General features: G+C 39.9%; 1 protein-coding gene across 4 annotated transcripts in view; it reads left to right on the forward strand.

Annotated features, from left to right (window-relative positions):
* The window catches only part of LOC126273185 (armadillo repeat-containing protein 5-like), a 233335-nt gene that overhangs the window by 199346 nt on the left and 11212 nt on the right, over positions 1–22777 (forward strand). For 3 of the 4 annotated variants that reach the window (XM_049976704.1, XM_049976712.1, XM_049976731.1), the window contains one exon: positions 572–4314. The exons of the other annotated variant lie outside the window; for it this stretch is intronic. In XM_049976704.1, coding sequence (XP_049832661.1) covers positions 572–845 — 274 coding nt within the window. In that variant the 3' untranslated portion in view covers positions 846–4314. Of the gene's footprint in view, positions 1–571; positions 4315–22777 lie in introns of those variants that run through there. 4 annotated transcript variants of the gene reach the window in all.

The raw sequence follows: 22777 nt of genomic DNA on the forward strand, positions 1-22777 counted from the left end.
TTGAATTTTATTAAATTTATCAATTTTATTGGTACACCAACTTGTCTCATTCATTTCTTTGGCTGAGAAACTGATCAGACTTCATGGCTTGAAGCAGATAATATAAATTTCTGGACTAAATTAACAATCAAACATTTAAGTGTGCTAATCTTTTTTGTAAGCTTTTGTAGATATTTGTAGATATTCTTCCATTGCTTCTGCAGGTTGATGAACATTTCTTTAGTGTTCTAAGGTATAGTGGGCTGGCCATAACTGGCACCTGAACCTATCTCAGAAATTTTCTTTTCAACTGAAATTGGGACCTTGAGCAGTTAATTTATCTTTTCACATTCTGGTTTTGACTTCCTCACTTGTAGAGTGGAAAGTCTTTGAGGTACTGGTAATGCATCTTTTTATACTTGCGCCTTTTTCAATTTATAATATGCTCTTCACAATTTCACCAGGCACTTTCTAAAGATGGACTTGCAGTTCAGTTTGAAATTGGGCTTTGAGTGATTTGATGTATAGTATAATTATTATTATTAGAAGTTTTTTAAGTACCTTAGTTTTGAACTACTTTTACACATTGCAGATTTCTTTTTGATGGTGCAGACAAGCTGTGTACAATGGTTCTGCAGAGATTCTTGTCACCCAGCTCTGTTGCATCAGTGTATTTGCAAGCTGCACAATGCGGACAACCAGAATTGATGACGTGCATTCGACTAGGTGCGCTGAGATATTTACTGATAGCTAAAATGCTTCCTACAGAACGACAGCATTCTTTCAGATTGTTGCTGCAGTCACAGAAACGAGATATTTTTTTGTCTGATATTTCAAGGCTTCTTAGAAGTGAACTAACATGTTAAAACTATTATGTAGCTAATGTTTTTGTGCGTCTTTTACATAAAAGTTTCTCTCTAGTCTGTCATATTGACAGGAATGTAAAATACTAAAATAGCTTATCTCTTTTTTTTTTTTATTTTGTTAAGTTTGGTGCTATGTGATAATTTACTGTACCTGATATTTGTAACTGATGTTCCCTGATACACCTTGTGAAGCCAACCATTTGTGAGATTATGGGGATCTATATGAGACAGGGAGTCTGCTCTTAGGATGACATTGTACCTTTTTGAGAAAGTAGTGCACTGTTGCACACAGCTGGCTAATACAGAAGTTATTTTAATAGGAACATGCTGAGAAGGTTGCAAATGGATCCTCATGTGACAGACAAAATATTGATGTTTGTAAAGGGAATATGGGTAAAGGGAATCTACTTCCAAATGACTGTTGGAAAAATGTAGAAAAACATAATTTGCAACCTTTTGGACCGAGGGGCTTCTTCTTCTAGAAGAGTGGAAAAGTTTTGAGGGAGGGAGAATGGCAAGGCTTTGTTCAGTATTTTCTGTCAGAAAGCCACTGTCTCTTAATAAATGAGCAATCTTTTTTTTTTTATTAGATGAATGTAATATTTACAGTTTCTACAGTAATACATAAACACAACGCACTGTCTTTTTGTAGTGGAAGATTACTTTTCCCTTTATTGTTTTCTTTGTGTTGCATTCTTTCAATTCTGTACATTAACCTTCATTATGATACAAAGTTAGAGCAAAATATAAAAGCATTAGGCCATTTACTTTTTGTAATAATGTGCTAAAGATAATAAAATAGTTGAAAGGTTTCCTTTTTAACACTCTAAAAGAAAATGTTAGAAATGTAGTCACACAACACTGCTATTTTATTCAGTGATTTGATACACCCTTTCGTCTTTGCTACTGGAAAGCAATGAATTATCTGTAGCAGAATGATGGTTTATATAAAGTGAACATCATTCTTTGAAAATTGATAATTTTACAATTCCTCATGATTACTTGACACGTTTTTTAACCATATATTTATACTTACAGCAATATCCCACTCAAACTATACTGCATTATTCTAAAGACATATTTTGTAAATGCATACAAAGTATCAAAGTCAGAAGTGTAACTTTTGTTTAGTGGACCTAACATGAATGTTGGAAACATTGTATGTAATGAAACTTCACAACAGATTAAAAGTTTTTGACTAAACAGTACTTGAATGCAGACCCATACTTACTTATTGGAGAGTGAATGTGTAATGTTTGAAACAATTATGTAGGCTGTGGCTTCATTGTACCAATCTGCATCCTGTCTCCTACAAACTCTATGTCAGTAAGCTTTGCGAAAGAACCTCTGCACAGTTTGCTAGGAAAGGAGTGCTACAATATTGAGGCTTTAGGTAATGCCATGGGGCATGTTAAGGGAACTCTATTGGTAGAACATTCCCAGTGAAAGGAAAAGTTTAGTGTTCAAGTCCTGACTTGATAGCAGTTCTAATCTGTGAGGAAGATAAATAACAACATTGGAAATATAGGGTGGAATATGAGCAATGTAATGAGTGTAGAAAACTCATCAACATGTCATGTCAGCAGTTTCCCTGTGTTCTATCTTCCCTCAAGATTTCTCAAGCTATCTGTTCCTGTGTACCGCATGTCATTACCAGAATGTATTGAGACAAGCTTTCTCTGGTGAAATATTCCTTCTCCTTCTCCTAGACATTGCCCTCCATTTCCTCTTGACTCATGTTCGCTTCTCCCACACCACTAAAGGCAATACCTTGCACCTGTTAGGCAGCAAGATTGGGGCAATGTAGTTTTTCCATACATGTATGCATGTAGTCTGAGAATGAATACAAGTTTCTCAGCTGAGCTAATACATACAAGATTTTGTTTATAGGTATATCCACCATTCTGTATAAGCCTCTGTAACAGAGTGAGCAGCTATCTGTACTTATTTCTTTAGTTACAGGTACATACATGACTGCAGAGTGAAACTTTCATTCAGAACTGTCTCTGGTATCGAGGATAAGATAACCAATATGTTAATAATTTTTCTGTATTTCATATTCTTTACTACAACAGAAACAACAGTCATTGTCAAATATAACATTTTCACATTTTCATTTAATAAAGGGAGGGGAGAGAGAGAGAGAGAGAGAGAGAGAGAGAGAGAGAGAGAGAGAGAGAGAGAGAGTGAAGAAAAATTCCACGTCTTCTTTTTTTTTCTCTTTATTGCTAAAGCCTGATTACTGCAACAAAAAATGGAAACCTAAACTTGTTAATATAAATGTGAAAGGCTCCTGTTATAAATATACATAAATTTTATAAGTTAGAGAACAAAGAGAAAATGAGAATATTTAGTGCTGCCAGATAAGTACAGTGAATGTGAAGCAATGGAGGAAACAGGTGAAAAGAAATGAAAAAAACTTTTTAGTATAATTTGGAACACAGAGATGTGAATGCGTTACACTGAAGTATCACTGCAGTTTTTGAGATGAGCTCACTTTGCTGAAAGTTACCAAAAAGTCAAAGATCCAATTGCAATCTCAAGTGTACCACACACTTTAAATTTGTCAGGAGAAACCGTTACTTTTGGTACACAACACTAATTAGGAAATTTCATCAGGGCCCCAATTTTAAGCCTATGCTAGATAGTTCTAGAAGTCATCAATATTGCCTGGAGCATATGCGCTGCTGCACCATCAGATGAAAACCGACATGGAGTCAGAAATTATTAGAGAGAGGTACAGACAGATAGAAGCTTTGCATCAGTTCATTATGTATGCTTGGAGAGTTCAGCTGCTAGAATGCTGTCTATGGAAGGCAAATTCTAGAATAGTGTTCCAGTTTGACCCTCAGTTTTAGTATAAAATAGACAGCCAAGAATCCAGGTAATTTATAGGACATTATACCAGACATATGTATGAAGAGAAGCAGATGTTGTTATTGTTCTTGTTGTTATTGTGTTGTTATCTTTTCTTTGCATTTATTACTGGAATTCATTTGTTTCCCATAGTCAATAATTCTGTGAAAAGGGACTGCTAAATATAATTGTAATGTGTTTGTTAGTGGGAAACAAAATGATAATTATTGCTTTATAATTTTTATTGTTGAGGAAAGTGTTTCAGTTTGGTTGGTTGTTTGTTGCAATAGCTTATACTAAAGTGATACTTAATTGCTTGCTGAGTTATCCTCGTGATTAAACTACCCACTTTTTCGAATGTCTGTCCGACATTTTCATTTGTTTGTGTACTTGAAATGTTTAATTGAAATAAAATGGGCACACATATTGTATAAGGAAGTTTTATTAGTCTCCATTGACAGAACTTATCAGCTGAGCTGTATAATTTTACGAAGCACTTTTCCACTAGAAATTTGCATGTAACCTGTGCAATTTTACAATTATATATAGTTGTACATTATTTGTTTGAATAAAAATTATTTATACAATTGTTTAGCACTTTCCTCATTGTTTACTCCAGTGTTTATGTTACCATCTCATAGCTTATTTCCTCTCTTCCTCTCCCACAAAAAAATGCTTACACCTACATAACAAATAATGATAAGAATTTACCATATTGTTGAAGCCCTGAGTTCATGATAGGCTTGTGATAAGTCTGCAAAAAAGGCAGCTTTCGGACGATTTTCAGAGGTAGCTAGTAGGTAATACACATATATTCACATATGGACACACATCCATTTGCCTCATTTTCCTGACTACTTTGTATTATCACTGTAGCTCAACTGGGATGGGGAGTTGTGTGAGATGTAGAGATGAATGGAGCTGGGAGGTGGAGGGATAGGGTGGCTGATAGCTGGGAGGGAGAGGCAGCAAGTGCACAGGACTAGAAAGTGGCAGCAGTGCGCTGGCTCATGTGCAGTATGTCACTTCGTGTGGGACACCTCTTGAGGGAAGGGTGTCACAATGATAAGTAGCCAAAGTCCTGGCAATATATGTAACTAAGTTGTACAGTCTGGGATGGTATTAGATAATAAGGGAAGTGGGAGGAGGGAGGTTCATTGAATTTTTTTTTTTTTTTTTTTTTTTTTTTTTTTTTTTTTTTTTTTTTAAATGTGTGTGAAAGCTTTATGAGACTTAACTGCTAAGGTCATCAGCCCCTAAGCTTACACACTACTTAACCTAAATTATCCTAAGGACAAACCCACACATCCATGCCTGAGGGAGGACTCAAACCTCCACTGGGACCATTCGCACAGGCCGTGACTGCAGTGCCTTGGACCGCTTGGCTTATCCCGCGTGGCTCCTTGAATTTGTATCTTTTTCACTGGTGGTTCAAGGATTCAGGGCATGTGTGAATATCCCACAGGAGATCTGTTTGCAGACTGGGTTTGGAGTGCAATGCCTGTCTGTATTTTCAAAATATTGGACAGAGGACTGCTCATCACTGCAGTTGCACGATCCACATGTGGTCAGGTTACGTTGGAGAGACTTTTCAGTATGTAAGAGGTGACAGGTATCAAAAATGGAGGTGTACACACACAAACATTCTATAACTCTGAAATAGGATTCATGTGAAAGCTAGCATTCTTCTCAGTCTAGTTAATGTGTTGTTCAACAACTCGGCACCTCTACTGTTTGGGAAATGTTGCTTTTATTTTTTAAATTACTTGTATTCCACTACGACTTTCCAGTGCTGTTGACAGTTAATGGGCTTGATAAAGCCATCTAATAAGTGGAAGTAGTTTTCCATGAAAGTGGCATACTGAGCAGAGGAGGTCCAGGTTAAGTGTATGTCAGAGAAGGGGTTGAAGCTATGGAGGGAAAAGGGTACTGTGTGTTGCTCTGGGGCAATGATGATGAACCTGAACCAGGTGAGATTTGAGATCTTTTGCGGGTAGGAGAGGTTCTCTATAAACTGTAGACTGGATCAGCTTAATCATATCTTTCAGCATATTACCTTTAAATGAATTAGGCATACAATGTAGCAGTTTTCACACTTCTGCAGATTCTTACTTACATAAATTGTATTTACTTTCACATCATGAATTATGCCCAAGTCTAGTGGCAGCATGTGATCTGTGCAGTTAACAGTAAAAAGTGAAACATCAGTATTCCTGAGACTGTTATTATGTTATTGTGAGGAGTGCATCTGTCAATAATAAGAATGATTTTCATCTTGCTGCACTCATCTGGACTTATAAACTCTTACGAATCTTTGTATAAATTCCTGCAATCATTTTCATTGCTTTTTAAATCATATGTTCATGGTTGGGCTTAACAATAAGACTGTGTCTATCTGTGACTCAAAATCTCTGCTATATGTAGAGTGGCAACTTTCCTTTTCACAATATTGTTACATTCCATCCTGGATTTTCCATTGTTTGGTTGGGTTTAATTTGTTTAAAGTACCAGTGAGTTCTACATTATTCAGTTAATAGCTGTGCAGACTTTTCATTTCCATCACTATTAACACACAGTAGGTCTGTTGTTCTCTCTTTGCTTTATATGCTTGTGTCACATTTTTCTTCTGAACAGAATACATTTTTGAGAAAAGTAAATTGTAAGACCCCTGTCTCGGAAGCACTGAATGTGTTTCTGGGCTTGTATTTGTTGTCACTCTCACTCATGGAAAAACATTCTTCTTTCAGTGCTCAACCCTTTCTATATCCACTGTCTTGTTTTGTACATTTAAACATCGATAAGAGAGAGTGTGTCTTATTTTCTGTTTTAAGCAATCCATCCAGCCATTCAATGCACTGAAATCTTCACTCCTGAGCTTCGGAATACTTTCTTGGATCTTCTCTTGCAATACATTTCCACTTATAGAAATGTTTGCATTTTTAATTTCATGAAACCATTTTATGGTGATGGTTTGTAAGTTCAGGGGCTTATACACCTTCAGTTTAACTGTGTAATTTATCACACTGAACTTCATTTCTGTATGATTATCGGAGGTAACTGCTCAGTTTGAGCAGACCTCTGTGAGAGAATCAACTTTTAAGATGCCCAAAATTTTGTGGAACAATATGTACACCAGGAAAGTTTTAAATCTCACAACTTTTAAAACAATAAACTATGTAGTTCTATCTGGTAAATATACAGTTTGCACAGTTTTGTCATCACCAGTCATCTGAACCACAACCCGTTGATATCGTGACTTCCATAGGAAAAAATATCCTCGTAGCTTTTACTGAATACTACAGGTATCTGAACTTTGAGATACTGCTTCATATTACAATCATGTAAAAGAATTGGCTAGAAATGATGATGTAATAGAAAAACTGAAGATTCTGAGGCCTAATGTGATTTGTAATATTGGCATATGTGTGTGTGTGTGTGTGTGTGTGTGTGTGTGTGTGTGTGTGTGTGTGTGTGTGTGTCTGGCTTCTCAGAAAGAATTCGAGAATCAACACAGCTGCAACCACTCAGCAAACTGTGCTTCGCCTTTTTTATCAATGATTATCATTTTATCATCACAAACACTGGATGAGGCACCATAACAGAGAGAAATGATAATGGAACTGATGAGAAAACTGAATGTGGCCTGTACACCTTCAGAACAGATAACTGCACAGATTGTGATTTGAACACACAGCTGCTCTTTTAGACTGAAAGTGTGTGGGCCCATTTAATTAACGAAGCATGAGTATTCTCCCTACTCAAAACTTTTACTGGAACTGAAACAACCTTCTTTTGCTATTCATAAAATTCACAAAACTATCGAACTGTAGAATCCAGCATTTTGGTACACAATAAAATATGATGAAATTGTGCACTTAAATCTGATGGCAATGTTGTCTCTTATGCCAGATCATCTGAGCTATGTGCAGAAATGGGTACTTCATTGCCTGCATTCTTATTGGCTCGCTATCTTCACTGCAAATTTTCTTCTCAACATGAGACATTAGTCATATGAAGACAGACGCATTGTTTAAGCGCAAAAATAAGCTAAAAGTTGAAAGACTTCTTATACTAATGATTATAGAAATGTAACTCTAATCTGATGACATTGGTTGACTCAAGACCCTCAGTTTATCAGTTATCTTGCTGGGAGAGAGACTGAAATAATTGACCAAAACCTATGACCTACCTATCGGTGACAAGAATTGATTGTGGGTTATTGGCTCTTCTGTGTCAGCAGTTTAATGTGACTTCGTTGAAAATGAATCAAACATACGCAAACTCTTGAACCTATTAAGAATTTCATCGTAGTTGGGTTTCAGTTTGTTTTAAAAATTTTTTTCTTAAAGGCAGACTTTTTCTTGAAGCAGGAGTCATTAGAATCTTATTTCAGCTACATGCTCAATTCCTCGAGATTCAGTAAACTTACAGAGATTATTGAATAAAGCTCTTATGTCGAATAATTAAAATTTTTGTTCTCTGACACAACTGACTTTCTTAAGTGAATGGGCTACTCACATATGTGCAATGACCAAATTTTTTCATATGTTGAATATGTGTATGCTTTCTGGAACTAACATATGCAAGATGGATGACACAAAGTAGATTTTTATATGAATATAGGCAATACAAATTCTTCATTCTGGATAAAATATTCCAGATCGTCAGCATATTATGCCATGTCATTCCACATCTTTTAATAGATCTCTTTCAATTTGTCATGTGATATAAGAAATTGTTAGAGTTTGCTCTTTATTTTTCCATGATTTCTGTTGTCAATGACTCAGTTTTGCCACTGAGGGCATTTTGAAAAATACGTCTTCAGCTCAGTCTCTTTTCTGCTTCCCTCATGGAATCTTGCAGACCAATAGGCAATAAAGATCAAGTGACTGGCACTAAATTTTTTATGCTTTTGGGACCGATTGTACCATGTGAACTTTGTTGAGCGTAGATCGATTTTGACCTTAGTTCAGAAACTGAACCTAGTTCATAAATTCTTTATGTTGTGTAATGCTAAATGTAGATTGAATGAATGGGGTTCAGTTTTGATCTAAATTAGTGTGAAACATCAAACATTGGAAAATTTAGGATGGAATAAGGCAGTATTATGAAAAGGCTAAGTTGCTACTCACCATATAGAGGAGATGTTGAGTCGCAAACAGGCACAACAAAAAGACTGCTAAACATGCATTTTTGTTGTGCCTGTCTGCAACTCAACTCTATATGGTGAGTAGCAATCTATCCTTAGTATGAAACATGCTTGGTAGCAACATTACTTTGATTACTGACCTGGTACTGCACTTTGGCTGTGGATATCAATTGTTTATTGTAGATACACAGTATTTATAGTTGATGGTTTCATGTTGCAAAGGTGGAGGAGAATAAGTATAAAATTGCATACTCTCCACAGGTGCAGATCCAGAAGTTGGCAGGTTGCCATGAGATTCAGGACCTCGCCACTCTCGCCGCCAATGAGCATTTGGCTAGAAGTGTTTATATTTTCATGTTCATCAATTTCCAAGTTTCTTTGATAATCTTCAGAAAATAAAATAGCATGAAAATAGTCTAAAATGGCATGAAATTTTATAAAATTACAAGCTATTTTAACTCAGGACACTTTTTAGAAATTCATTTGAGGACTAGCCCACATTGATGGGCTTATGACGTGACTGAAGAGAACGAACATTGCAGTCAGATAAAGCCACCCACTGACAGGATGACTGTGGCTGCTGCCAACAACAAACATGATATGGTTTGTGAGTCTATAGATGGAACCATCAGACTACAAGAAGTTGAGGATAGCAAGACAAAGGGAACGGTCCTCTAACAACGGAAAGTGTAACAGAAATACTGATTTTCGTGACTGGATGCAGTAGTGATTGGAGGGGGGAGCAGCATTCATCACATAGCCATAGTCTGCTGACCTCTGTTCACAATTTTACACACTTTGATTTATATCACATAAATTATTAATGTAAGTTATGCTAAAGTGATGTACTAAGCATTTGTGGAAAATCAGTGACACCATACATCATTTTCTTTTGTTTGAGTGATCGAGTCTTGTCTGTGGTTCAGATTCCTATGACAATTAAGCTGCTGTCTGTTAAGCTCAGACCCTTCTCTGGAGACACTGAGAGCTGGCCCAGATTTTGGGGACCGTTTGAAAGCTATACCAATAGTAATGGTTCCATGCTTCTGTGTCTACTATTAATTAAAAAGTGCTCTTAAGAAGGTATCTCTAAGGCAAGTCCAAACAGCTGGTTGGTGTCATTGCAGTGATTGCTCCAGCTTATGAAGACACTAAACGAATTCTCCAGGCATGTAATAAAGGCTTACATAGACAACTGAGAAGAACTGTGATCTGTTCAAGGTTGAATGTCTTGAAATTATTAATACATTAATTTTACACTACTGGCCATTAAAACTGCTACACCAAGAAGAAATGCAAATGATAAACGGTATTCATTGGACAAATATATTATACTAGAACTGATATGTGATTATATTTCCACGCAATTTGGGTGCAAAGATCCTGAGAAATCAGTACGCAGAACAACCACCTTTGGCCGCAATAACGGTCTTGATACGCCTGGACATTGAGTCAAACAGAGCTAGGATGGCGTGTACAGGTACAGCTGCCCATGCAGCTTCAACACGATACCACAGTTCATCAAGAATAGCGACTGGCGTATTGTAACAAGCCAGTTGCTCGGACGCCATTGATCAGACGTTTTCTATTGGTGAGAGATTTTGAGAATGTGCTGGTCAGGACAGCAGCTGAACATTTTCTGTACCCGGAAAGGCCCATACAGGACCTGCAATATGCAGTCGTGCATTATCCTGCTGAAATGTAGGGTTTCACAGGGATCAAATGAAGGGTAGAGCCACGGGTCATTACGCATCTGAAATGTAACGACCACTGTTCAAAATGCCGGCAATGCGAACAAGAGGTGACCGAGACGTGTAACCAATGGCACCCCATACCAACACGCTGGGTGATACAACAGTGTGGTGATGACAAATACATGCTTCCAATGTGCATTCACCATGATGTCGTCAAACACGGCTGCGACCATCATGATGCTGTAAACAGAACATGGATTCATCTGTAAAAAATACATTTTGCCATTCATGCACCCAAGTTCATCGTTGAGTACACCATCGCAGGCGCTCCTGTCTGTGATGCAGTATCGAGGGTAACCACAGCGATGGTCTCCGAGCTGATAGTCCATGATTCTGCAAACATCCTCGTACTGTTTGTGCAGATGGTTGTTGTCTTGCAAACATCCCCATCTGTTGACTCAGGGATCGAGACGTGGCTGCACGATCCATTACAGTCATGCGGATAAGATGCCTGTCATCTTGACTGCTAGTGATACGAGGCCGTTGGGATCCAGCACGGCATTTTGTGTTAGCCCTCCTGAACCCACTGATTCCATATTCTGCTAACAGTCATTAGATCTCGACCAATGTGAGCAACAATGTCGCGATGGCATAAACCGCAATCACGATAGGCTATAATCCAACCTTTATCAAAGTTGGAAACGTGATGGTACGCATTTCTCCTCCTTACATGAGGCATCACAACAACATTTCACCAGGCAATGAGGGTCAACTGCTGTTTGTGTGTGAGAAATTGGTTGGAAACTTTCCTCATGTCAGCACGTTGTAGGTGTCGCCACCAGCGCCAACCTTGTGTGAATGCTCTGAAAAGCTAATCATTTGCATATCACAGCATCATCTTTCTTTCGGTTAAATTTTGCATGTGTAGCACGTCATCTTTGTGGTGTAGCAATTTTAATGGCCAGTAGTGTAGAATGTGATAGACTTGTCAAGCTCTGAAATCCATGGGTTAGGATGTAAATGCCTATGACAAGATTTTGACATCGAAAATTTTGTGTGCTTTCCCTGCAGACATTTGTCAGTGCTGGGTAATCTGTGTCAAGAGTGGGAAACTATCTTGTAAACATGGTGAGCACTGGGCACAATACTGCAGGATAGTAAAGGATATTCCAGATTGCCATTAAGAAATCAATATTTTATTTGTCTCAGTCAAGGGCACACTGTCAGAGACTGTTCGAAGAAAGAAAGAGCCACCTGCTCTTACAGCAAAGGGAGTCAGTATTGATCAATTTGTGATAATGTGAATGAATCTAAGCCATTACACTAATCATCTAATTCTCTCAGCATCCCCATTAATATAAAGACGTTCAAAAAGTTTTGCACAGTTTTCTCTATTTTTTAAAATTCTTTACGGGAGGATAATGAAATGTTTTGTGAACATATTTGGCATATTTAGCTCTACACTGAGCCCATTCAGTGTAGCCTCCATCAGCTGTGATGCATCTGGCCCAATGTTCTTTCCATGATGTAAATGCACTGTGGTAAAATTCTGGGGATTGACTTTCACACCATCGGTTGACACAAGAAGTAAGGTCTTTCTCACTAGCAAATGTTTTACTGTGCAGGTGAGCCTTGAGACGAGCAAAGAGGTAAAAATCAGATGGAGCCAAGTCCAGACTGTAGGGAGGATGAGGAACAATTTTCCAACCCATTTTTCTGATTTTCTCTTGCATCATTAGGGCTGTATGGCGTTTGACATTGTCATGGTGTACTCTGACGAGCTGAACCTGAAGCTGGTGTGGGTCTTGATGGCACATTGCAGCTTGTCCAATGACGAACAGTAATGGTCCCAATTAATTGTAGAGCCAGGTTCCAAAACGTCAGTGGTCTCCTTGTTCACATCACTCACTGTGATTGTCCAATAGAGAGAAATGGCCTTCTTTAAACCTCTGCAATGTACAGGTTATTGATTCTTGACCTTTGTCAGCTGATGCATTTGAATCTTCTTTGACATCCATCCCTCACAGATTTGTGCATTTCAAGTTAAGTAGTGCATGCAAAAACTTTCAATTTAGGCTCAAAGCCTTCATACATAGCTTCACATAACATCTGATTTCACCCAGGAATGTCAAGATAAATCAAAATGTCAAACACTTATGGTTGGTGGACCTCATGGGAGTGGAAGGTGATATTACTATAGAACTAGTTTCTGGGGTGTATCACTGTTGGAAAATAGTAGACGACGCAGTGCCAGTACACATTTCTCCTTTTCTAGCATTGTTGCCCTCTAAATTCAGGGATTGGAGGTAGATGCAGCTCAAATGTTTTTACTAAATACTCCACTGTTAATCTCATTAATCGCGCTGTTGAAGAACCGAATGATGACACTATAAGTAGCTTTTGGAACTAAGAGTCAGTTGGAATCAGCACCGATCAACAATGATTAATGAGTGGCAAACAGTCAGTAATGTTGAAAGAGTTTTGTGCAACATATATGCTAGCAGACCAGTGGTGACAAGTTTGCCTACCTCGAAAGTCCACTGTCATTCTACCCAACAACTTTCATAATGCCAAGAGGCATTTTGCTGCCTTACAAAAAATACTAGGCAGAAATGATGACCTAGGACAAGTTTTGATAAGTTTATTTTGGAATATGTTAAGGACAACAATGTAGATTTGGCTCCTGCAGAACAATCTGCAAATTCATTTTATTTGCCTCATCACTTGGTTGCACAAGAGAATCAGGAGAGCACAAAATGGCGAATAGTCTTTGATCAATCCCCACACAAATAAAACTAAATTAAACTCCGAACAGGCCTCAGAAGGCCCAACGGTACCGACCAACTGCTGTGTCATCCTCAGCCATTAGGCATCATTGGATGCAGATTTGGAGGGGCATATGATCACTTCGGAAACTGGGCCTAACTTGTTGCAAAGTGATCAAGATCATTTTGAGTTTTCTTCTGCAATGCTTTGCAAGTCATTGCTGACTTTCTGCAGCTCTCTCTACACCCTGATGATTGAGATATTACTAGATTATTGTGGTACAAGATCAACGCTAATAATGTTGAAGAACACATTAATGCAAGACAAAAATTATTGATTCACACATCTTCCTTTCGGCCTGTGATGCAGCCCATTTCTGCTTTCAGTGACCATCCCTGAAATAGCAGACACATCAGTTCGTTTCCTACTGTAGCTGCTCCACAGCATCAGAACATGTACATGGGTGACTTTGCTTCAGGAACTGAATCAGAAGACAGCCTAGTATCACAATATTATGAGCTAGCTTTGCTAATGAAGTAAATAAAATTGCCACTGTTGAAGTACAGGGTGGCGCATGACATGTGTTACCATTTTGGTTTTGAATATAAACATTATTGTCAATACAATCTGAAAGGAACATATACTACAATGAAGAGCCATCCATGGAGATTTGTTCTAACTCGACACATGCTCAATATTTCCACCATTTTGTTTCCTAACTTTCTTCAAACAAATACTGAAGTTAGTGATTACCCTAAGGCAAATGTCTTCTGTTATTTCACTGCAAGCCTGAAGAATAAGTCTTCTGAGCTCCATTAAATCATGTGGATGTTTCGGCAAAATCTTTTCCTTTAGGTACCTCCAAAGAAAAAAGTCACATAGATTGAGGTCTGGACTGTTGGGGAGCCCATTTTGTCCGTCATTGAAGCGACCTGAAAACCTGAGTGAAATGATCCGCATGTTGAAATGCTCATGTAAAACCTCCAACACAGTGTTTGCAGTATGTGGCCTTACTCCATCGTGGAGGAACCACTGTGTGTTGAAGGGCAAGGCAGTAGCAAGAAGCTGTGGAATGAAGCTGTTGCGAAGCATGCTCAAATAACGTTCGATGTTCACATTTTCTTCAAAGAAAAAGGGCCCAGTAAGTCCATGACTGGAAATTGCTGCCCATGTGCCCACACTGTAATCCTCAGAGCATAATGCTGTCGTTCATGAAGCGCTTGTGGGTTTTCAGTGGGCCAAAAGCATACATTTTTTTTGTTAGCCACATCCTCTAAATGAAAATGCACCTCATCTGAAAACCAAATGTTGTTGAGAGATTTTTCCCTTTCCTCCTCCCACTGAACAAACAGTAGTGTCTGCTGCTTGTGTTCTTCAATGATCTTCTGTGCACAGGTCATCTTATATGGGTACATATGGAGGTCACTTTTAAGAATGTGTTGAACGGAGCATCTGGAAATTCCCAGTTGCACTGGTGCCTTTCTACATGATTTCCCGGGACATCAGTTTGTACCGTTTAAATATTCTCAGGTGAACAAACAGGCTTATGCCGAGGTTGCTTTGCTTCCAATACTGTTCCTTCCTGTACAAATTTATCGTACAACCTGTGTATGGTCTTCATACAAGGGACCTATCGTGTGTTGAACTGTTGTCGCAACAAGGCTTTTCGTTTCATGAAAAAGTAACACAATTGCCAATCGTTGCTGTGTCGTCAGCCTTCCATTGTTGGACATTACTGCTTACTAGTCTCCTAGCGGCAGTATCGTGAATTACACATCATTTCATTATTCATTTGTATTTACAAGCTCTGCTGGTACTGCTGTAGAGATCCCAGCAGGATATCTAATGTGTGTCGTAAATTGTGAAAGAAACAATTGGTAACACATTTCGTGCGCCACCCTGTAGATGCAACAATTATTCATAATTTGGCAGGTTCTCAGTGAGTCAGCAACAGACATTGCATCGAAGTGAAATTTACTGTGACCAGCAGCAGGTCTTTATGATTCTCTGGGATTAGTAAAACCAGTATCCGTCATAGGAAAAATAGTGTTTGGGTCTCTGCCACATAGTCTGTTAGCTGGTGCACCTGAATGTCAGACCTTCCTGATCTATTTAGTATTACTGTTGCAAGGTGGATTCCATTTCAGAGAATGAGAGCATCTATATTCACGTTTTCTGTGATGCATCTGAGAGAGCATATGGTGATGTCTTATATATCACTTCTACCAATGACATTCCCAAATTAATGTGTAGTAAGGCCAAATTAGTGACCATGAAGAGAATAAAACTTACTCAGATTGAACTGCTAGTAACATTAATAGGAGTCATACCATTACTGTACAATTGCAAGGTCACATCCTCTGATCCTGGTAGAGCAACACTCTGGGCTGATTCTGTCATAACCCTTAGATGGATAAAGGGTGAACCCACCACTTGTAAAATGCTTGTGTGCGAAAGGGCTACAGAAATACAAACAACCAACACACAATTTCAGTGCAGATACCATCTAGGCAAAGACAATCCAGTGGATTTAGTATCAAGAGGAGTATCTACATCTTAGACATTGTGAATACTGGACACCTGGTGGAATGAACCAGCATGGCTACTACTACATTCTAATTTATGGCTGAGCAATCATCACACATACTAACAAAGAGATAGAGGGGCTGGCCAGTACTTACCTCAGCTCAGTACAGCCGATAGATATACAAAAAATACCAAAAATTTACGTTCCTAGCTTTTGGAATAAATGTTCCTTCATCAGGGAAGAGAGATGGGAAAGAAAGGGAAGAAAGGAAAGTGGATTTAGTTGCTCACAACCCAGGTTATGAAGCAACAGGGAAAGGAAAACAGGGAGGGTAGCAATGATGCAGGCATGGTTGTCAGAGGGAAGCCAAAGATATTCTACCGTAAGTACTGTGCCAGCTTCAAACCAAAGACCATACATACAGAAGTAAAGAGGTATATAGTATAAAGATGTAGGATGAAAAGATGCATGAATAGCTAAAGAGGAAAGGGAAAGAGGAGAAGACTCAAGAGTAAATGGGAGTGAGGTTGTTTAACGTAGGTTCAGTCCAGGGGGATGGCGGGATGAAAGGATGTGTTGGAGTGCAAGTTCCCATCTCCGCAGTTCAGAGGGACTGGTGTTGGGTGGGAGAAGCCAAATGGCACATACGGTGTAGCAGGTTCCTAGGTCCCTAGAATTATGCTGGATGGTGTGCTCCGCTACTGGGTACTGGACATCTCTTAGGCGGACAGTTCGTCTGTGTCCGTTCATGCGCTCAGCCAGTTTAGTTGTTGTCATACCAATGTAAAAGGCTGTGCAGTGCAGGCATGTCAGCTGATAAATGACGTGTAGTTTCACATGTGGCCCTGCCTTGAATTGTGTATGTTTTACCAGTAGTGGGGCTGGAGTAGGTGGTTGTGGGGTGATGCATGGGGCAGGTTTTGCAGCGGGGTCGGTTACAGGGGTAGGAACCGCTGGGTACAGAAGGTAGTCTGGGAATATTGTAGGGTTTAACAAGGATGTTATGGAGGTTAGCGGGGCGACAAAAGGCAACTCTGGGTGGTGTGGGGAGAATTTTGTCAAGGGATGATCTCATTTCAGGGGTTGGCTTGAAAAAGTCATATCCCTGGCGGAGTAATTTATTGATGTATTCGAGGCCAGGATAATATTGGGTGACAAGGGGGATGCTTCTGTGTGGTCTGAGGGTAGGAACATTGTTGTTGGATGTGGAGGAATGTATTGCTCGGGAGATCTGTTTGTGGACAAGGTCTGCAGGATAGTTGCAGGAGAGGAAAGCACTGGTCAGGTTACTGGTGTAATTGTTGAGGGATTTGTCACTGGAGCAGATACGTTTGCCACCAATACCTAGGCTGTAGGGAAGGGAGTGTTTGATGTGGAATGGATGGCAGCTATCAAAGTGAAGGTACTGTTGTTTGTTTGTGGGTTTGATATGGACAGAGGTGTGGATGTGATCTTAAACAAGATGAAGGTCAACATCCAGGAAGGTGGCTTGGGTTTTGGAGAAGGACCAGGTGAAATTCAGATTCGAAAAGGAGTTGAGGTTATGGAGAAAATTAAGGAGTGTTTCTTCACCATGAGTCCAGACCACAAAGATGTCATCTATAAACCTATACCAGGCCAGGGGAAGCAGATGTTGGGTGATAGGTTGGAGGTGTTGTCTACCAGAGCTGAGATACTCTCCGACATCTCAACCTACATCCCATTCCCTCCATCCAGCCTGAGCTGCAGAAAATCCTAAAAATCGAAGGTCCCTCACAAGGCCTCACAACAGCTTCCATAGACTTACTCACTCCACCTGAGCCACGTACCCCTACCTTCTACCTATTACCCAAAATCCACAAAGAAAACCATCCTGGCCGTCCCATTGTAGGAGGCTTCAAAGCCCCAACAGAATGTATCTCAGCTCTGGTAGACCAACACCTCCAACCTATCACCCGCAGACTCCCATCCTACATCAAGGACACAAACCACTTCCTAGAACGCCTCAAATCCATTCCCACCCCTCTCCCACCTGAAACCTTTCTTGTCACCATAGATGCTACATCCCTTTACACAAACATCCCACACACCCATGGTCTCTCTGCCCTTGAGCACTACCTCTCCCAATGCCCACCCGAAGGTCTTCCAAAAACCTCGTTTCTTATCACACTTACCAACTTCATCCTCACCCATAATTACTTCACTTTTGAAGGCCAGACCTACAAACAAATCAGGGGAACGGCCATGGGAACCAGGATGGCTCCGTCCAATGCCAACCTCTTCATGGGCCGCATGGAGGAGGCTTTCTTGAAGACCCAACAGCTGCTTCTCCTGGCCTGGTATAGGGTTATAGATGACATCTTTGTGGTCTGGACTCATGGTGAAGAAACACTCCTTAATTTTCTCCATAACCTCAACTCCTTTTCGAATCTGAATTTCACCTGGTCCTTCTCCAAAACCCAAGCCCCCTTTCTGGATGTTGACCTTCATCATGTTGAAGCTCACATCCACACCTCTGTCCATATCAAACCCACAAACAAACAACAGTACCTTCACTTTGATAGCTGCTATCCATTCCACATCAAACACTCCCTTCCCTACAGCCTAGGTAGTGGTGGCAAACGTATCTGCTCCAGTGACAAATCCCTCAACAATTACACCAATAACCTGACCAGTGCTATCCTCTCCCGCAACTATCCTGCAGACCTTGTCCACAAACAGATCTCCTGAGCAATACATTCCTCCCCATCCAACAACAATGTTCCTACCCTCAGACCACACAGAAGCATCCCCCTTGTCACCCAATATTATCCTGGCCTTGAATACATCAATAAATTACTCTGCCAGGGATATGACTTTTTCAAGTCAACCCCTGAAATGAGATCATCCCTTGACAAAATTCTCCCCACACCACCCAGAGTTGCCTTTTGTCGCCCCGCTAACCTCCATAACATCCTTGTTAAACCCTACAATATTCCCAGACTACCTTCTGTACCCAGCGGTTCCTACCCCTGTAACCGACCCCGCTGCAAAACCTGCCCCATGCATCACCCCACAACCACCTACTCCAGCCCCACTACTGGTAAAACATACACAATTCAAGGCAGGGCCACGTGTGAAACTACACGTCATTTATCAGCTGACATGCCTGCACTGCACAGCCTTTTACATTGGTATGACAACAACTAAACTGGCTGAGCGCATGAACGGACACAGACGAACTGTCCGCCTAGGAGATGTCCAATACCCAGTAGCAGAGCACGCCCTCCAGCATAATTCTAGGGACCTAGGAACCTGCTACACCGTATGTGCCATTTGGCTTCTCCCACCCAACACCAGTCCCTCTGAACTGCGGAGATGGGAACTTGCACTCCAACACATCCTTTCATCCCGCCATCCCCCTGGACTGAATCTACGTTAAACAACCTCACTCCCATTTACTCTTGAGTCTTCTCCTCTTTCCCTTTCCTCTTTAGCTATTCATGCATCTTTTCATCCTACATCTTTATAGTACATACCTCTTTACTTCTGTATGTATGGTCTTTGGTTTGAAGCTGGCACAGTACTTACAGTAGAATATCTTTGGCTTCCCTCTAACAACCATGCCTGCATCCTTGCTACCCTCCCTGTTTTCCTTTCCCTGTTGCTTCATAACCTGGGTTGTGAGCAACTAAATCCACTTTCCTTTCTTCCCTTTCTTTCCCATCTCTCCTCCCTGATGAAGGAACATTTATTCCAAAAGCTAGGAACGTAAATTTTTGGTTGTTTTTTTGTATATCTATCGGCTGTAGTGAGCTGAGGTAAGTACTGGCCAGCCCCTCTATCTCTTTGTTAGTATTTGTTTCACATCTTTACATGAGATTTTCCATTAATTATTTCAATCATCACACATGTATTGACATAAAACTTTATTGGAAGCTAGGAAGTTAGATGGGTCTCCTCAGACTTCTCGCATTCAGGTTGTACAACCATTCATAGACACAGATAGATTCAACTCTTACTGGAAACTGTTGCAAACCGCCACTTATTTTCTCTGCTTCAAAATGGAACTCCTTCATAAAGCACGCAAATATGATAAATAACTGCAGAAGAGATAGCAGCATTGCCTTAAGCAGAGGTTTACCACTTCTTAGGGCATTGAAGATAAAATGGTTCAGTCCATATTTAGATGGTAGTCTATTATGTTTAGTAGGTTACTTGCAATGCGCTGAGACATCTAATGAAGAACTGCATACCCTGATTCCAGAAGGAAACCATCACTTCACCAAACTTCTGATCATGTACACATGTATCAATCTACACTATCTTGATGTACAAGTGGTTCTTTTACAACTAAAAGAGTCCTCTTGGATGCTGCACACCCGCTGTGTGATCAAAACAGTGCTAAGTAGATGTCCACCCTGTAAAATTGCACACACCATTCCTGGCCAACAAACCATTACCAACTCATAGAGTGAAACCTCACAAGCTGTTTAAAGTTTCTGGAATTGATTTCACTGGGGCCCTATAATGAAAAACAGGCATTGCTGTAAATAAGTGTGACAATCTATTAATCAACTGTGTTGTAACTAGAGGTGTCCGTTTGGAAGTTACCACCTACTCAACAATGGACTGATTCTTATTAGGCCTTCAAAGGTTTATAGGTTCACATGGTATTCCACACACTATTTACAGTGATAATGCCCAAGTATTCACGCAGCTAAGCGAAAGACAACAAAATGTGGACCACATCAGTTTGTCACACAACAGGGTATCACATAGAAATTTATAGCACCACAAGGAGCTTGGTGTGGGAGGATTGTGGAAACAGATGGTTGACTTGACTAAATGATGCCTCCATAAAGTGCTGTGGTGCTGAAGCATGGATGGGGAAGGCCTACAAACAACAACCACAGGCATAGGTGCCATGCATAATTTAAGACCTATCTCACAAACTGAGGACAAAGTGCTTACCCCAGTTCACTTTCTCATTGTAGGTAGTCTTACCACCCTGAGTCACCAAAAATGAGAGACTTGGTAAGGCCATTTAAGCTTCAGTAGAAGATATCGGAGGAGTTTTGGAGGCAGTGGGACAAATAGTACTTATTACTCCTGTGCACTATCCATCAAGTCAAGAACATGGGCAGTCACTGAAGGTCCAGATAGGAGATACTGTTCTTCTACACAAAGATGTCCCTCTCTGCTTTGGAAGAGGGTAAGAGTAAAAGAACTATGAACAGGTAGAGATGACTACCTCGAACTGTCATCTTCCTTATCCCATATAGAAGGGATGTTACCAGGTCAGTCTGGCTGATCATCCCACTGAAAGTCAGCCAGAGTGGGGAGGATGTGGAAGATCAGTAATTCTGTACATCATCGTACTAAATACTTGTGTCTGTGCACTTCTGTAATATTGCTGTCATATCACTAAGCCAATAAACACTTTTGTTCAAATTATCAGTCTTGTAATTCCTTGTGGAATGAAAATTACTGCAAAGAAAACAAAAGTATTGACACTAGGAGGAAATAATGAAATAAAAATTATGCTGAGTGGAGAAATAATAGAACAGGTGCAAAATTTGAAGTATCTTGGAAGAAGGATGGACACCAACTGGAAGTGTAGCACAGAAATTAAAACAAGCAATGGCAAAAAAAAGGCATTTTATAAGAAAAGAAGAATTTTCTGCAGCAGTCTAGACAGAGAACTGAGGAAAAGACTCCTAAAATACTTTGTATGGAGTGTTTTCCTGTATAGCACTAAAACATGGACTCTGAGGAAGAAAGACAGAGAAAGGCTGGAGGCTTTTGAGATGTGGACATGGTGGAGAATGGAAAGAATAAGTTGGATGGACAGAGTAAAAAATGAAGAGGTACTGAGAAGAGTGGGAGAGAAAAGACAGTTACCAGATGTAATAAAAAGAAGAAAAAGAAATTGGATTGGGCATATATTAAGAAAGAATGACGGACTGATAAAAACAGTTTTTAGAAGGTTATTTAGAAGGGAAGAGATTTCAGATACTGGATGACGTGATGGATGGTACACATACAGCAGCCTTAAGAAGGAAGCATTGGATTACAGAAAATGGAGAGGCAAAGGACCTACTAATATAGCAGAAAGCTGATGATGATGATGATGACTTCCTTATATTCACAACTCATCAGTGACAGCACCAATGTAAGCAAGTTGTTACATTCCAAGTTTTATACTGTATTTTATGGTTCTTATTAAATACTAGACACCTGTGGTCTGTGGTATGTTAAAAGTGAAAGTTACATCAAGTTATATTTGGGGGAGGGAAGGAGGAAGTAAGGAACTGTTGCCCCCCTCCCCCAAAATTTCTCACCCAAAACACATTCCTGGATCCTTGTCTGACTCTCCAAATATAAACACACTTCAGAAATTGAAACATTGCAATAACATGATGTTCAGAAAGTGAGGACAGCAGATTTGAACAATTTTTGAAATGGGCAAACAGGCTGAGGCATATTAAAGGTAGTGGCAGTAATGAACTCCCATAGAAATATTTGTGTCTGAGAGAATTTTACAGTGCATAAAGATTTTAAGCTAAAACTCATCCATTCTCATGCTTCTGTAACAGTTAATTATTTAGTAATCAATACGAATCATCCCACTGACACCTGCACTTGTGTTTGAACCTGGCTGCCAGTTCTTCTGTTCTTGGCCCATCCTGTGTGCACAGTTCAGTGCCAGAAACCATGTTGTTGGTGATCATTTCATAGACCAGGGTGGAGAAGGAAGTAGGAGCAGGAGCTTTCTCATATTCTGAACATTGGAGTGTGGCCAAGTATGGGCAATTGTGATTGCACCATTGCTCCAGCTTTTTGTGTGTATCCACTGTAGCCTCCATTTTTGCTCCAGCTATTCATTCCCTCCAAAGAGTAGTCCTCTTCCTCCTCGACATTATACATAAATACTGGATTTTGAATCCAGTTCATATCCATAATATTCCTGAACTTATTA

Source organism: Schistocerca gregaria, chromosome 1, assembly GCF_023897955.1.
Source record: "Schistocerca gregaria isolate iqSchGreg1 chromosome 1, iqSchGreg1.2, whole genome shotgun sequence".
NCBI lineage: Eukaryota > Metazoa > Arthropoda > Insecta > Orthoptera > Acrididae > Schistocerca > Schistocerca gregaria.